The 18,475-nt window shown below is 34.1% G+C and overlaps 1 protein-coding gene across 1 annotated transcript in view; it reads right to left on the bottom strand.

The window, feature by feature from the left end:
• Positions 1-10,863: 10,863 nt before the first annotated feature.
• The window catches only part of LOC134238013 (cadherin EGF LAG seven-pass G-type receptor 2-like), a 49,878-nt gene continuing 42,266 nt past the window's right edge, over positions 10,864-18,475 (bottom strand). Inside the window, exons 33-40 of the mRNA XM_062720160.1 lie at positions 13,939-15,739; positions 13,595-13,700; positions 13,103-13,352; positions 12,918-12,998; positions 12,531-12,705; positions 12,161-12,364; positions 11,816-12,039; positions 10,864-11,230 (exon numbers count right to left, since the gene is read on the bottom strand). Coding sequence (XP_062576144.1) covers positions 11,076-11,230; positions 11,816-12,039; positions 12,161-12,364; positions 12,531-12,705; positions 12,918-12,998; positions 13,103-13,352; positions 13,595-13,700; positions 13,939-15,739 — 2,996 coding nt within the window. The 3' untranslated portion in view covers positions 10,864-11,075. The remainder of the gene's footprint in view (positions 11,231-11,815; positions 12,040-12,160; positions 12,365-12,530; positions 12,706-12,917; positions 12,999-13,102; positions 13,353-13,594; positions 13,701-13,938; positions 15,740-18,475) is intronic.

The following is an 18,475-nucleotide window of genomic DNA, read 5'->3' as shown; positions in this document are numbered from 1 at the left end:
GTTCTTGTGTATGTTTTTCGTTTGTTCGTCCTCTCTAAGTAGGTTGTTCAATTCATAAATAATTGAACTCATGTTTTGATTTCTCGGGTTATGCGTGTGCACAAATGGTATTATTTCAACGTCATTCGCACGTCGTATGTTTAAAAGTAACTGACTTCTATCGCACTCCTTGGCTTTCTTCACGCCATTATCTACAAGTTGTTCTGGATATTTTTGGTTTAATAAATACAATTTTAATTCCTCCAGTCGGATATCACTGATATTGGTATTACTCACAATGGTGCATATCCTTCTTGCGAGGTTATATGGTATAGCTGTTTTAGTGTGATGGGGATGGCTGGATCCAAAATGCAGATATTGGTGTGTATCGGTTGGTTTATAGTAAATATCCGTATTTAAGCTGGTATTATCCTTTGTTACAAGAACGTCGAGGAATTGCATTTGCATATCATCTGTTTCCATCGTGAATTTGATATCCGAATTCATTTGGTTAAGTAGATCATAAAACTCCGTTAGTTTATCGACATCCTCCTCCCATAAAATAAAACAATCTATCTTTCTATAAACTCAGGTGTGCCACTGATATCCAGAGACGGGAAAAAGAAAAACATTTTATTAGTATTTTAAGCCAAAACTTAATAGTGTTTTATAAATTACTTGTGATTTTCCCGTACTTTTTTCATATTGTATCTATGACGTCATAATATAGACATTTAACGTTCCGCTTAACATGACGTCACAATCACTGTTACTATGATACTATTGTAAGCTTCTGAAGAATGAAAATGAAAGCGCTAAAGCTTACGTGACGATTTACATCTTTTCAGCAAAAAATCTAGACAACGACGGAGAATTACAACAAGAAATTGCAAATGGAGTGCGTTTGAGCTACAATATAAATGATTTCTTGAGTTCTAAATCTGTTTTGATTTGATAAAGCTAAGGAAAAATCACTAACTCCCTTCATTCCAAAACCACTTATCCCAAGCCTTGAAGCATTCTCCTCAAGATTTGTGAATAAGTCTGCAAAGGACGGTAACCCTTCTGTAGGAAGAGGAAAAGACAACTCCGCCCCAACACTGCTTTCCAAAGTCGCAGACGAAATACGGCTTCTGATTGTTTCTAATAATTTGGTCTCATCGCAGCTTGGCTCCTTAACCATCACTAAGTGATATCCGGCTCCTGTAACTTAGATTTATTTTATAAATGAAATATATATGTAAGACTCCAAAGTGCGATTGTGACGCCAAAGTCCGATGGTCTCACCAAACCCCGATGGATCGATGTCTTCGGACGCCAAAGTTCGACGGTCACGTCCAAGTCCGATGGCTCGTTTCCTTTTGTTTCATGTTCTGCTGCCGATGTAAAGCCAAATGCCATAGCCATGTTGTTTAACAGTTATATAGCCATCTTTTGGGGCTTCGTCATGTCCGAAAAATTTGAATCCAGGGCAAAATTTGGTATGTTGGTAACAAAAAAAGAAAAATCCGGCAAAATAAGAGGCTGTTTGCTAAAAGTAAACAGAATGAGTCTGTCAGTTTGTATGATAATGAAGGATTATTTTGATTTGGACGCTTCTACTAATCATAACCATGACCTTATTTCCTTTAGTTCTTATAATACAGGGGAAAGAAGACAACTTTTTAAAGAATTCATACATTTTTACATTAGACCCACAACCTAATTTAAGCCACTTATTCACAATTTATAGATAGTTGCACCCTTGTTCAAAATATTTATGCACTAATAGCATGTCTGAACAATATACAAGTGGGAGAAAAGCAATAAAAGATTGTATACTTTTTTCTAACAAAACCTCACCCAATACTAGCTCAATACTAATAATAGTCTTGTCAAGAGTTTGATTTCTAGATCATTTGTATGGCTTTGAGACTCCTTTCAGGGTTATTAAGGACAGGGCCAAGGAAGCTCACAATTATTTCATCCCTTACAATAGATGGCAATGGATTGGTGGTAAGCCCTTTGGTGACTATGATTAGTCTGGTTATGAAACAGGGCCCAGTTTCAACTAGACTGATAAATTGATATTCATATTGTAATCCTTTGAATCAAAATGAATCCTCTGCATATTCTTCATAAAGTTCAAAGTTACCAAATTATGAGAATGCTTTTTCAGAGATTTTTTTTCTATAAATAGTGGAATGACCAGCATTTAACAAATCACCTTTGTTAACAAATGTGCTGAACAAAAAGCAGTAGGACACGACAGATACTGCGTAGGATAGATAGAAGAAGAAAGGTAAAGAGGAGTCAGAGAATTGGAACATCTTGTTGGGTCCAGCCTGAAAGATGAGAACAGTGATGGCGAAGGTGATGATCAGATAGATGAATCCCTTAAAAAACAAGGAGAACTAGTAAATAAAGGAACTCAATCCCATCATCCTCATCGTTTCCTGTAAAAAAAAAAAGAAACAAGATTGATTTCCTTTGATTTACTACAATTAAGGATTTATAATACTGAACTGATGGTTACATAAATTATATTGAAAGAAATCTTTGTTACCGTGAACTTTGTGTTGAGAACATGGTAATTATTTTAGTATATGGATAAAAATAAGTTACTTCTATGTAGCATATTTAATAATCTATCATTCAGAAGGGCATCTTTTATGAGATATTTGGAAAAAAACATTTGCATATTTCTCCAACATTGCTCAAGTTAGAACATGTTCATCAATGCTTTTTAAAAACTGACCTCATATTGTATGCAAGTAGTCTTATTCAGATTCAGATTCTTTCACAAAAAAAAATTGAAATAAAATATGTTACAACATATTCAATATGTACAGAAGGTAAAGACATTGCAGAGAATTGCTCATGTAAATATACTAGTCTGTTTTTCCTTACTTTTAGTTTCTTCTCTCGATCTCCTTTGTCAGTTGGAGTGTAGATAGAATAAGACCAACAACAATGGTGATGGCAAAGGTGATTCTGATGAAATTCGCCAAAGGGTTTATTACATATGGTGGATAAGGCATTCGTTGAAACATAATATTTGGTAGACTACATGATAGAAGAATTGATGTATTCCATAATCGCAGTATCTAGACTATATTTTAGACAAAGAAAGCCCATTTTGTAATCTGAAAAAAAATGACTCATCATACTGATAGATCAAACTTATGTGAACAATTGTAAAAAAGGTTGTAATTCCCTCATTGTAAAATTTGACAAAATATGTGCTATGAATCATCAGTTTCAACTGCAAGTTACAGATCTTTTGAGAGAATCTGATTTTAATATGGGTAAAATCACTTACGTTAGCCAATATCTGACGTTAATGATGCAGGATAATTATGACAACATGCAACTTATTTATGTGAACATGCGAGATAGTTATGTAGACATGCAAGATAAATATTTATGATGACATACGAGTTAATTGTTTAGATATGCAACTTACTTATCTGAACATGCAAGTTAATTTTGTTAATATGCAAGATATTTATGTTAACATTCAAATTAATTATGTTGACATGCGACTTTTAATGTCAACATGCGATATAATTATGTTAACATACAAGAAATCTATGTCACTTGCAAGATAATAAGCTGCGTATCAATAAAAATAACTCGCATGTTAACATACTTATCTTGCGTGCTGGCATAAATAAGTCGCATGTTGACATATACTATAGTATTTCTTGCTTGTTGCCATAAATAAGTTGCATGTCTACATAATTATCTTGCATGTTGACATATATCAGTTGCATTTCGACATAAATAAGTTGCACTTTAACATAAATATAAAGTTGCATGTCTACATAATGATCTCTCATATTAACATAAATAAGTGGCAAGTCAACATAGTTATGTTGTATCTTGCATGTACGGGGCAGAAAAAAGCCATCATATACTAGTAATCCCTCAATCAGGATTACCAAAATTGCAAAACAAGAACAACAACCAAATTTAAAGAAAAATAAGAAAAAACTTCTTGAAGAAGCATTAATTTAAGGCTTTCGCGGTTCTGGTAAGCTTTGACAAACTATATTTTAATAAGGCTACAATGTAGTCTTCACAAACAGTTGGACTTCTACAGTTCCAAATGAATATTGTCCTTAACATAAATTACTGATATTAAATACATGGACGGTTGGTAGTATTGCATTTTTTCAAGCTTACTACTGTCCCATGCAGGTCCAGGATTAAATGATTTGTCAGCGTACTGATCCTTTGGCCTTGTGTCCCATTGTCCCCTCATTCGTGTAGTGTGAGTAATGTCTGCTGGAAGATCCGACATGTACGACGGGTGCGGATCAAATACAATTCCCGCCTCCCAGTAGTAAATGTAAACACCGGGCTTGCGAGACCTTTGTAGATAATTCATCATGTCTTCTTCATTTGCAAATCCTGAAAAAAAATATTATGAATCAGAATCATAAATTAAGAATATCATTTTGAATTATTTGTGATCATAATAAATCAAAAATTTTCTGAATATATATCATGAATATTTTTATATATGTAAATGGTATCGATTATAAGTAAATAATTTGATTAACTATAAATGTCATAAAAGATTATATTCTTTGATGTAGACGGCTGTGAGCATTTTATTACCTTTCAGGGGAAACGATCCGTACCTGTATTTTTCTAAAAATACAAATATGACAGATAACAATTAACTAAGCACGGGACATTTGTTTAAGGAATGGAAGAGATCTCATACAGAGATACAGTGTTTGGCGACTGTTCAAGACTTTTGAAATATTGAGTAAACATTTTATTTGTATTAATTTTTTAATATGTATTCTATTCTTTATCGTTTGAAATGGTTTATAATATAATAAAAGATCCCCCCCCCCCCCCAAAAAAGAGAAGATAATCAAAATAAATGAATATTCCACACTGCATTCCATTAAGGGTCTATATTTGAATAATTGCATACATTGTATTTTAGTGAACACATGTAATCAAGAAATTATGAATACACTGTACCTCAAAATAGATAAAATGTCTTTACCTACTATAATTTGTCTTGTGTTATTCATGAGGTCCTCTATCACGGTGGTATATGGGACATAAAAAACTCGATCCAAACCACAATAGTAGATGCTTTCCTCATAGTATGTCGTGGCATTCATGGTCCTTGGTTGATAGTGCGCAAGGTTTCTGATCATTATCAGAACTAATGGGAAAACCAGCGGAAGAATAATTTCAAAGTTCGTCACACATATCTTACGTCTCTGAAGCAGAACATTTTTCCATGTTAATAAGGAGAATTGAGAAAATAGCCCTGCCACCATTGTGAAAAATAACTGTCAATTTTTTTTCTTCTGCGTTGCCCGCCTTGAATCCGAAGCTCCTAAAATAAATAGATTTTTTCTTTAGTAGAAGAATGTCGTTAAACAGCAAAATATTTACACATTTTCTCATGTTCTTTTCCGTAATAAAACTGCAAAATTTATAAATGCTTTATAACATCATTAAGCGATATGCTCAGCCTTTCACGATGTCGGCGTTTTTATACAATTTGTAATGCGAACAAATTGATTGATCACATCAGAAACCAAGCAAAAAAACTAGACAGTCTTCCCTTAAATAATGGTCTCTAAACGAAAACTATTGAGATAACAAACAGTATTCAAGCTCATAAGTCCATTTCAAACAATACAAAATAGGAGCAGAGCAAACAAAGATCTCCAAAATTCCGGAGGTGGGATCGGGCGCCATGGAGGAGTAAGCATTCCCTGCTACATCGCCTTGCCATGATTGGGAAATAATGGGAAAATCCGTATACAATTCAGTGTGTATATAATGAAAAATGTCAGTCAGCATTTGACTTTAAGATACAAGAATGTATTGGCATATAGGTCCATTGTATTGACCAAAGATGCGGAACCATATGACTGTTGGAATTCCTCTTATATCAACTTTTTTTTATCAATAATTTACCTCTTTTTAGAAATTTTTCATACGTTAAGCATGCTCTTACGTATCGAATCAACTGAGAGATACAACCCCCGCATGCGGGTAATAAGTGATGAGTGTACATTGCTGCATAAATGGGAGAGGGAAGTTGACAATTGAAAAGTTAAAGTCGTCGCGTTTATCATAAAGCTCGATCGCTTGTTTGATTACCAGTAACGTTTATTTCTAGTAATATATCGAAATATGAAACAGATTTGTCTGACTCTGTGGTATCTTTTATTTCAAGTTCACTGGGATATATCGTGTCTAAATATGAATGGAAATAACTATTATTAAGTGACAATACGTCGTCGATATATTTCAATGTCGAGTTTTCTTCTTTTCATGTATCAGATGAATGCATTGCCAATAAATTTATGAATGATTAAACTATCAATTATTATTATTTATTACATAATTACTGGGTTTTATTGTGGAAAATGAAACTACGCTAGAGAAACTATTTTTGTACCACGTATAAGTTACATTGACTCCAGTGTACATGTACATGCCAAGTTTGGAGAAAATATACCGTCCAGGTATTTTTGACGGATCGTTTCAAAATAAAGATATACATTTACTATAGGACTATATGGAAAAGTACCAATTTATCGCACTCTAAAGCAAATTATACAAATACTACAATATATATTTTGCTTTGACTATAATAATATATGATAAGTAATACTATATTGTATACTTTATGCAAGAAACACAAAATTCTACCGTTTTGTTTCCAAAGAGGACATCTCAAAATGCCAAAAATGAACGATTTTTTCTGTTTTTATAGAGTACTACAAAATATGACGGATACAAAGGATTTATACAAAAAAATGATAAAAATGAAAATGAGATAATCTCACATTTCTATGTTTTATTTTCAAGAGCATATATTGATTACTTTTCATTTATAACATTTTATTACCCCCTTTTTGAATTTGACGTTATCAAAAAGTCAAAAACAATATTACACTATTACGACGTCAATTTACCTATCAGTTGAAAAAACTGTTTAAAAATCAGTTAAAAAGTTTTATAAAATTGTTATTAAATTTTTCAAACTGTAATTTCTTATTTTTGTTTATTTTTTTTTAATTTAGTGAATTTGCTACAAAACAGTCAATAGGCTTCGTTTTACTATGAAGCACGAAATATTTCGTGATGAAAACCCTATTCGGTTCCCTTTAAAGTTAAACAGTCAGTGCAAAAATGTCTGTAATGTAAAAAGAACATGTATTTGTCTAAAACGTTTGATCAAACAATTTATTGTGAATGGAGGAAATATATACTATCCATGAACACTCAATCCATAAGTATTTCATCATTTAAACTTTTTTTCCATGCAGCATTTCCTTCTTCGGTGTGTAATTTATTAGTACTATTTAAAATTACTCGTGTATTTCTTGGTGCTTCGTCTTGCCGGACATATCCTTTTGCTAACCTTTTTTAAAATATGTTTTTGTGACACGAACGATTGTTTCAAATTTGTCTTTTATATATAACATTCTGCAGTGTTTAAAATCAACTAACGTGAAACTGGTCCGGTTATTAGATAACATAAAAAAGAAAGGCAGCAAACATTTTCAACATTTGATATTATTGTTTTCAAAATGCATGCCTACAAATCCCACTTCAATTTCATAACTTTGCAAGGTAAAGTAGGAGAATTTTGTATGATTTATGTGTGTCACAATGTTAAAAATGTGTGCAAAAGAACAAGATTCATTTACGACATTTTTTTGCCTCTGTGAATTTCTGAAAAACTAAAATATTTGGTTAACAATGCATTAAATATTATTCAGACCTTTGGTGATTGCAAGTCTAAAAAAATGACGTAATTTTCTGGCTAGTCAATGCATTATGAACAAATGCGTCAATTTTCTCATATTCTGAAAAAGTCTACAAAAACAGTTAGTTTTTAAAGATATTTTCCACTCTTTAATATAAAGCACAACCTTTGATTTAAAATAAGCAACCAGTAATTTATAGAACTATTTTGGAGGATTACAAAAATGTTTTATTTTTTTTAGACCAGAGGGTGTGCTCATATTATTTTTCTTCTCTGAAAGTACTCAAATATACCTGTTTACACTAAAATTCAAGAACATTGCAATTCCATAAAGCCTGTGTTCCAAGACTTGTTTAAGGAGAAAAATTTTAATAGGAAATGAAAGTACTAAGTCTCTACTTTATTTTGACAAGAGGCCCTTATAGGTCACCTGAGCATCATGCAACAACTTTCCAGTGATTGAATTTGGTTCATCTTTTAAGCCAAATGCTATGACATTCACAATTTTGAAAGAGGCACCATTGATCATCATAACTACACACTTAGCAATTGCTTAGTTTGGTTAATTAATACCCATAGGCAGGATAGGGGAACAAAAAATGCATTTCAACTAATCAGTAATACTTAGCAATAATCAGTAGTGCCCCTACCACACATGAACCCCTGACCCTAGGTCCACACATTGCACAATTTTTGAAAGGGCACCCTTGCTTTTCAAAAATATTTGATTAATACCAAGGAACAGATTTCAAACAATTCGTTATTTTTCAGTATATAAGTAGAGCCCCCCCCCCCCCTCTATGGTATCTCTGATCCTGGGGCCTTGAAATTCACAATTCTGGAAGAAGGGCAATTGCTCATCATAACTATATAGGTAGTTCATCTGTTTAATACCCAGGAGCAGAGAAAATTTTCAAAGATTTAATGTATTTTCACTATATAATCAATAGAGCCCAGCCCTAACACCAGAACCCGTGACCCTGGGGCCATGAAATTCACAATTTTGGAAGAGGCACTCTTGCTCACCATTACTATGTACTTAGTTAGTTTATATAAAACCTAGGAGCACAGAAGAAGATTTTCAAAGAATTCATACATGTATTTTCACTATATAATCAATAGAGCCCAGCCCTAACACCAGAACCCCTGACCCTTAGACCATAAAATTCACAATTTTGGAAGAGGTACTCTTGCTCATCATAACTATGTACTTAGTTAGTTTATTCAATACCCAGGAGCAGAGAAGAAGATTTTCAAAGAATTAATGTATTTTCACTATATAATCAATTGAGCCCCGCCCTAACACCAGAAAATTAATGCATTTTCACTATATAATTATTTAGCCCGCGCTAGCACTAGAACCCCTGACTCCAGGGCCATGAATTTCACAATTTTGATAGAGGACTCAATGCTGATTACAATCATGCAAACAGTTTGACAGCTTGATGCCCAGGAGAAAGGAAAAAGATTTTTAAAGATTGCATTAATTTTAGTGGTTTTGGTCCCACCCCTCAGGCCCCAGGGAGGCAGGGATCATGAAATTCACAATTTTTATTCATCTTCACCAATAGATGCTTTATGCTAAATTTGGTTAAAACTGGTTCAGTGGTTGCAGATAAGAAGCTGACAAAAACGGATAGCAATAGGTCACCTGAGTTTACTCAGGTGACCTAATAATGAAAATGTAACAAAGTGTTACATGTATATATTGGTATATCTATAGGGCTGTTTAATGCATAAAGTGAACCGAGCTCTAGCTTTGCATAGAATTAGATAGAAACAGACAAAAAGGCTTATCTTTAAGCAGCAAAACATAAGATTTCTTTATATTTTATAGATTTCGGAGCTGAAGGGCTTTCATATTTCGCATGTTTCTTAATTGTGACAAGACCCCTTGGTTATATGTAAACTCTTGATCATGGCTATACGGAGTTTGATCCACTTCAGCAAACTTTTCTTAACTTCTACATTGGTCATATTTTTGTACTCTAAGGTCCAGGGTCTTTTGTACCATGTCTGGATTTATGTGACAAGATCCTCCTTTAGATGCCATTTGACCTTGTAGTTTGACATACTTTGAAAAACTTTTATCTTGGTATAACATTTGAACAGTTGAAACTAGGGCTTTAATATTTCACTAGCGTTACGTTTTCTTGTAATAAGACCTTTCGGCTTTACCTGAGGGACCCTTTGACATTGGAGTATTGCTTATTCCTGGGAAAATGTTAACCTTTGCCATGTAGTTTGTATGGCTGGTGCTAAGAATTTTGTGATTCACTCGCGTACTGGACGTTCCAATAGATATCAACATTTTTTACCTCCTGACCTTGAAACATGACTTACCCTTTGAAAAAATACTTGATCTTGATCATATATAATTTTAGAACAGATGCATGACCTTCCTTTTTGCTACAAATATTTGCTTTAACTTTCCGATTTTGACCTTTGAGTACGAGCTACCTTTGAAAATCTTTAAAACCATAACTTTGCGATATATTAAACTTATATAAAACCCCCAAATTTTTCTATTTGGTAAGTGCAAAGAAGAGATTTTACACACACGACTTATAGACATAATTGTAGTACTCTTACATGTAATTCTCATTTATTTGCAAAAACAAATAACAGATAATCCTAATTGTGCTTGTGGAAAAATTGAAACAACAATCCTCTATACACTGACTCAAGGAAAAAATCATTGACCCATTAGGACCAGTCACTTTAAACATTCTCTTTTTTGGAGATTCACCTAAGAATTATTTCTTCAATACAAACATTTTTTAACATGTACATCAATTCATTTCAGTCTCTGAAAGATTTGAACCTGAATATTACTTGTGGTCGTATTGTTGTTATTATCAATCTTAGATTGTATGACTGTTTATTCCTCATTTACTATTAATGTTAATTCATGTTATGATATCTCTCTCTATAATTTTTTCCCATTTTGTTATTTTTTGCTTTCCTTTCATCTTTATTTTTTCAGCTATTGTTCCTGTTAAACCTGTCGTTCAACAAGGGCAAATGTTCTTTATTTATATTGAACGTTAATTTAAGGAAACAGATTAATATAAAATGTAATTGTTTTCGAATCCTGTTTTTATTATCTATTGTGTATATACCAGTATATGATGCCTAATTTAAATGAGTTAAAACTAAAATGTCACATAAATCATTTTAACAATTTCAAATAAACCTTTATTTATGTATCAAAATGTTACATTAAATCACTAACATTTCAACTTTTACTATTTTTTATCACACGAAAAATCAAATCATAGAATTCATAAAATGTTTATCCATTGCTGAATATTAACTTTCTTCACAATAACTGAGTTTGGCAGAATTGATTTTAATTTTTGGAAACGGCACATTTGATCCAATGGACTTGGAAAGGTATTTTCTCTGGTGTATAGATAACGTTTCTTTGTGGATCAAAACATTCTACGTCACTCAGGGCGTGGTCTAGCTGTGACGATATCCCGCCTACTACGTATATCTTGTTATCTAAAAAAAACCAAATCATTTTATATTTTATATCGTACAAGGAATGTTCCAATTCTCTCTTCAAAGTTAGACAACCGTCCTTACAAATCTTCGCAAGCCAAGGGTTTCTGTCCACTACACTCTCGGTTGTGGAGAGTGAAGTAATTTATATTAATTTAACTCTTAATTTGTGATAATATCTCTATACTGGCTGGACAATTCTAGTATCATGTGCCTTTGAACAAACTCCTCCAGCAGCTTTTCCAAATGTAATTCTTAACAAAGTGTTATATATTTAATATGCATTTTGACTTTCTATAAAGTTTCATGCAGTGGTTATTGACCTTGACAGTTGACCTGAATCCAACCTTTAGTCTGTATACTGAAACTGTTCTCTGCTAAAAGTGTTTATTTAGTATTTCCCAGAGTGAATCAACAGGTTACAAGTATATATAAAACATTAAAAATCGACACACCTTAGAAGCATAAGATATCAATGTGCATTTCTTCAGCAAAGCATGCATTGCAATAGGGCACCAAAATCCTTCACAAACATTGATATATTCTTATTCAGCTCTAAACCTGATTTTACAGACTTAGCCTTACCCAACATAAAACAAGCTGCATCATGTCGATCCGTGTCCAAACGATTCTTGTAGTTCCATGTATCGTTAGCGATGCTGTACTCATCTATATCACTCACGCTTGACAGATGATGGTCGTGTGATCTCGGGTTAACTGCATAACCTCCACATAAGTATAACGATTGGCCAACAGACACAAGACTGGAGTAACAACGACCGTAGCGCATATTTAGTTTCGGTGTCCACCTTGAAAAAATGGAAATAAATATTTAGTTATTAAAATAAAACTTGGCTTGTTTTGTTTTCTAGTGATAGAGAAGAGAAAAAGTTACTCAAACTTTAAGATAACTAGAAAAAAAAATCATACTTGTTCGAATGGGGATTAAAACATTCTACACTGTTCAAAATCGGAAATCGTTCTGATTTTCCAGTTGAATCACCATAACCACCAGCGAGATAAAGTTGTCCACCAAATTCTGCAGCGCATGCGCCCATTCTTCCTACCGTCATTGCCTTGACAAAGTACCAGCAGTTAGAGGATGGATTGTAACACTCCACTGAGTTGAGAATACTACAAATAAACATCATGACAATGTCATCATATCTGCGTTTGTTTATATGATACCATATGATACGAAGCAACGAAGTGTTTCATAATAAGACAAAAGATAAATATTTCCAAATTTATTATAATAATTCATAACTCTTGAATGAAAGTGACAAACTATGGATCATACCTGTGGTCTTCTCCTATTCCACCCAGGGCATAAATCTGGCCGTTGACGACACATAAGCAGTGATACATTCTTGCGGTCAGGAGGGGCGCGACAGGTTTCCATGTCGAACACCGCTTATCATACATCAGAACGTCTCTTCGTGGAGTTGGAACGCTTTCTTTCGGTAAATAGCCACCTGAAATGTAAAACATTTTAATTTTCTTCAAATGTTCATTTTTGTTTGTAAGATTTTTTTTGTCTTAGATTTTTTGTTGTGTTTGCATATTTGTTTGTATGCATCTTTTTTAAATTATTATTTTTAAGAAATATATTCTGATGATATCAAACTATTCCTTCTCAAGTCAGTTGAATTATGATCTTGGTGGACTGTACAACTACAATGTATACCTATCATGTACATGCGTTTGTTGATAAAAACAATAGTGTGATTTCGACTGGGGTCCATTTTCAATCCTTCAACTGCAACGTCTGTAATGTAAACAAAACAGACTTAATATTATAGTCATGCAACATGTACAGTTGTACATGTATATTTTGATTTTAATTTTTGATTTATCTATAACAATTAATACCTTTGGATTTTGAATTCTCCATTTTTACTGATGGAGATGCACAGATCTCCGAGTCACAGCTTTCTTCCCCAGCGCCCCCTGCATTGTTATTACGGGCCCTCCCCTGTGAGTCGTTGTTACGAGGACTCCCTTGTGAGTTTGAGGGAGAGTATTTTGTCCTTGACATTCCCGGCTCACTGTTATGATTATTAGGAGAGCTATCTCTTGCTACTTCTACAGTGACGTCAGACTTCACTCTGCTACATGTACGCTACAAATATGTGCATGAACGGTTTATAAAATCCCATACATATATCAGAATCAAACGCAAAAAATGGTATTCTAAATATCTAGTACAGTATAGTCAAAAGACACTGATTCTAAGAAACGTTTTTGGGATAAGAAATGTTCGAATGGTTTTCTTCTCTTAAAAAAACTGTTGTTTACAAACCAAACCTAAATGACATTTTTATATAATTTTTTTTATTTTTATCTTTCCCCCAAAAAACTCACCGTAATATAGTCGCTGACACTGGCGCTGGAGTTGATGTTATTACGATGGGGAGGGACGTGCAGACGGAGGGGGTCTTGCTTATGTAGCATAGACATCGTCATCAGCCTGTCGAGAAAGTTTATATTGAATATCTTATTGATTAAATGAAACGAAGTAGATTCCTTGTTGAATATATTAAAACGAAAAAGGCAAAATAACGTCTTTGACATATCAAGTGCGTTACTATTTAGGAATTATGTAGTGGTACTTGCTTGAAAATAAAGTAGAACAAAATATTCCAAGATTGAAACAGATAGATTGAATATATATTCAAAGATCAAAGAGAGACAAAACAATTGTGTACCAGTTAGCTTCGTAAATTCTTTGCAAGCAAGTCGCATTCGATTTCAACAGGCTACAGCGTTCCACACACTCGTACAGCTCGGCTTGGTTCATCAGAGGAAATCGAACGCAGTCCATTATTCGGTCTAGATACTTACAGCGTTCCTTAGCATCGCCATTCTGAAGCCAATTCAAACCCGAATAAAAAATATCCATCTCACTGCGCAGAATCAATGCATCATATGACAATATCATACAAAGAGTGTTGATATCGAGCTGGAGAAATGTCTTGCAGTCTCTCACGCGCATGAATTTAGAGGCAAGGCTTTTCATGATGCGATCGCAGTATTCCACGTCGTGCGTGTCTTTCATCACGGAGAGCAGAGCTAGGAGTTCATCATCAGTTATCGATTCTACTTGATCGAAACATTTTTGTCGAACTGCAGCAACATCAAACTTATCGGCCAATTTGATGAAATCTGGAATAAGGGCAGTTTCCATTCTTAGATCTCCGGTGTAAACATAATTCAATAGAACTTTAACAGACCGTTCGGAAACCCCCGATATTCGAATATCTTTGGGCTTTTTATGTTTAAGTGGGTTCTCGTGTTCTAAAACTGAAGCTAGGTACGGACTGAAGCAGGCTAGCACGATCCGGTGCGCAGGGAACGTGTCTTTACCGACATGAACACGAATGTCGCAGATGTTGCTGTCAAGGAAGCTCTCCCTTAGATAGGATCCAGTCTCGGCATAATGCATCAATTTGTTCAGCGGAACATCATGGAATTTATCGACGTAGTTTTGTATTTCTAGTGGTAATTCGGGCATGTGGTCACCGGTAGTAGCCCTCAAGATGTCGTTTAGCTCGTGTTTATGTTTAACAGCTCTGATTGTGTTATCTTCGTTGACCATAATAAGTGGCCGGGCTTGATGTCTAACATGGCCTAGATGATGGTCAGAAAGTGGTTCATGGGGATGTATATTGTGGGAGGATATGAGAGTTTCCTCTTCGTGTCCGACATAACCCCCTGTGCTTTCTCTGGACCTCTGGTCTTCCACTCCTTCGCCGTGCCGTTCCCCTATCTGACTAAATCTAACTAGACTTGGCTTCACTAGCTTCACACTGTTATCCACACCAGTGTTCGAACTCACTCGAGAACTTAGTTGTCTTTCTGGTTGTGCAGCACTTAAAACGCTCGTCAGACTAGGAGGTCCTTTGGTCTGAGTAAGGCTGCTTTTCGACGGTTTTGACTTGGTCTGAGATTTAGAAGGTGCGGTGTATTCTTTTGGACTCTGGTTATTGGCAATCCTTGCGGTCCTTGATGTAACAAATCCAGAGTCATAGGAAGGGGCTCTTGGCTTTTCCTCCAACGGCTCCTCGGCCGTCGCCTCTTCGATTGGTTCCTCCACTGGACCTGCGTAAGCTAGATTTGGAATACTCTTTGTGGGGTCATATTTTTCCTCTACGAAGTCCGTTTCGGGTTTTTGAAGTTGAATGGCCCCTAGGAGATTTTTCATTGGATCTCCACCCGAGGTTGTCGGTTGTTCAGAGGGGATCGAAGGCGGAGGGCCGGCAAAACTTTCTGTGGGCCCTGTTTCTTCTTTTGGGCCCTCGAACGCTAGGTTAGGGATGCTTTTTGTTGGGTCGAATTTTTCCTCGGCTGGTTCGCTAGATGTACGTTTCAGCTGAATGGCTCCAAGGAGATTGTTCCTCATTGCACTGCCGGAGAGGGGAGGTGGAGGGTGGTTCTGATTAAAATCGTCTGTATCACAGCAAGAGAGTGGTGCTCCTCCCCCGGGAGGGTGGTTCTGTTTAAAATCATCTGCATCACAAAAGGATTACAAGTAAAAATAAATTTTCAAAAAAAAAATTAAAGAAAGTCTTATTTTTTTTGCTATATTCTTCGCATATAGTACAATTCTCTACCATCCTTGGACTTTCAGTAAGGCGTGGCATTCTAGGTGCTACGTAATTAGCGTCTCTCATATGGCAGATAGATGGTTAAGAAATTAAGAGCAATTCTCTGCGACCACTTAAACTTCGTTGCCACACCTGGTCACCGATTTTGATGAAACTTCGTCCATTTTTAGTACTTGGCCCCAGAAACATTAATCAAATAAATTTTCGTTGCCATGTGTCTCGGTTGCCATGGTAACAGCCGGAAAAATTTGAAAAATTGAGATTTTCAGCTACTTTTAATCTTTACTGAGCCTTAATTAAAACTCGGAAAAGCAAACAAACCATTCTCACAAAAACATGACACCTTGTTGCCACTTATACTGTAAAGAAATTGTTTAGAATATTTCTGTAAGTAAGTGGTAACCAAGGGTACATTTTGAATACATTTAAAATGCTGAAATATGCTGAAAAACGCACAGTATTCACTATTGGTAGTTGTTACATGGTAAAACTCAATCAACAAATTAAGACAAACAATGAAAATGTTTTACCTTAAGTATATAGGTATAAGCAATAATATTCTATAAATAACTTTTATGGTTGCCATGGTAACACAGTGTAACCAAGTAAAATAAGTAACTAAGATTGGGTTAACGCTACTGTCTTGAGGAAAAACATGAAAATTCAAGACTGGCAAATATGCATCCTTATCCTACTTTGCAACCTTACTAAGGAAACAACGTACCAGGTTGTTAAATTAAGACCTTGCAAAAAAATAATTTTTTTTTTCAACAACATATTAACGCACTTTGAAAAACTGTATGGATTTGTCAATATTCCTGCAAATCTTAGATATGATAAATAATTGAACCTGTTTGATATTTCTTCTGTGAAGAGGTCACATCAGGATATGAAAGTGAGCGATTTTGATTTTTCCATACTTAGAAAATTGTTCCTCGCTTTTGCATGCATTTTAATTGAAAGTTTTTAACTACTTTGCACACGTTACCAAGGAAACAACGTACCAGGTTGTTAAATATATAAATGTGAATTTTCTTGGCTGCATTTCGAATTTACTTTTTAAAAAAGTTTTTCCATTAAAAATCTAAGTCTAGAATTTTTATTTTCATATGATATGAAAAAATTATTATGTGCCCACTTTGAAAAAATTTTTAAATAGTGTGTCGACTTAAAAATTTTTTCAAAGGTAAACTTAAAGTTGAATATCATAATTATATTGATAGAATTTGATTTAAAAAAAAACAACTCTGTTGCTATGGTAACGAAGAAGGGAAAATGTTCGATTTTGTAAACTTTAAATCAATTTTAAACCCTGTGTGCCAGCTTTTAGCGTCCAGTTAGCGATTGGATGATAGTCAATATTGAAAGTCAGGTTAGCCATTTATAAATATCAATCATAAAAATTTAAGGGTACATATCCAAGGGAACAAAATAGTTTACAGATTTTTAAGCATATATTTTCTGCTTATTCCCATAGCAACGCTCTATTCAAAGAATCTGATTTGAATTTTTTTCATGGGAAAATTAGGACCACACCAACACCTTTAAAAATTGATCATCAGTTACTAGTATAAGGAAATGTGCTTTTTTTTAAAAGATAGCATCAGATTTAGACATACAGAGTGTAAATTTTAAGTGTTTCTATGGTATAAAACCCTTGGTAACCATTGACAACCAAAATGAAATATTATAATTTGGTCTTGGTATATGTTTCAAGGCTCTTTTCTCTATTATTTGGTCACATTTTATCTTATTATTGCTTTTATTTTTATGTGTATAACTTTATAAACTTCAATTTTTTTAATCTTTTGAATACTTTGTTACCGAAGTAACGTATGTAATAGTTGATTTCCCAAACATGTTTATCGTGCATTTAAAACATATGACTGAAGGCTTTAGAAAACAATTATTGTCAATTGTTTGCTTTGCCGCAAATGTTAACTATGGGGCTCTAAACAAATTAAAAAATGCCATTTTTCAAACTTTCAGACATGTTGCCATGGTAACTGTAACACATAGCAACCAATTTTTACTTGAAATTGGTTTAGGGTATCAAAGACTTTTATCATTGAGAGTTTGGAGAAATTCTGAGATTATGCGTGCCACAGCTCATATATAAAATTTCAAGTCATTACAGAGAATGGCTCTTAATAACATCAGGAACTTTAAATTGTAGTTGACAACAATGAGACGACTTAACATGTGGCAACGCACTTTGAACAAAATACGCACTTTGAAATTTTTTTTCAAAGTGCGTTAAAATTGGGACAAAATTAACGCATTTTGAAATTTTTTTCAAAGTGCGTTAAATTTGGGACATACTCAACGCAATTTGAAAAAATTCTTCAAAGTGCAGTAAGAGTGTACATTAACATTTTTACCATGGAGAAAGTTAACGCACATTGGAAAAAAATTTGTATGCAACAAAAAATTCTACACTTATATTTTAGTAATTGAGAGAATCAATTTGTAATTAATCATATCTTTCGAAAAACTTTTTAATATACGAGGGCCGTTCAAAAATTACGCGGACTGTGCTATTATTTACTCTTACAGACGTCACAGAGTTATGAAATTTCACAGAAATATGTATCTCAAAGATTCCAATAAATTTTGGGCAAAATTTCTGTATTATAAA

Source organism: Saccostrea cucullata, unplaced genomic scaffold, assembly GCF_032062105.1.
Source record: "Saccostrea cucullata isolate Sc308-1 unplaced genomic scaffold, CSIRO_AGI_Scuc_v1 ctg2628, whole genome shotgun sequence".
NCBI lineage: Eukaryota > Metazoa > Mollusca > Bivalvia > Ostreida > Ostreidae > Saccostrea > Saccostrea cuccullata.
The sequence above is the reverse complement of the archived record's forward strand: the minus strand, read 5'-3'. Positions and strand labels throughout refer to the sequence as shown.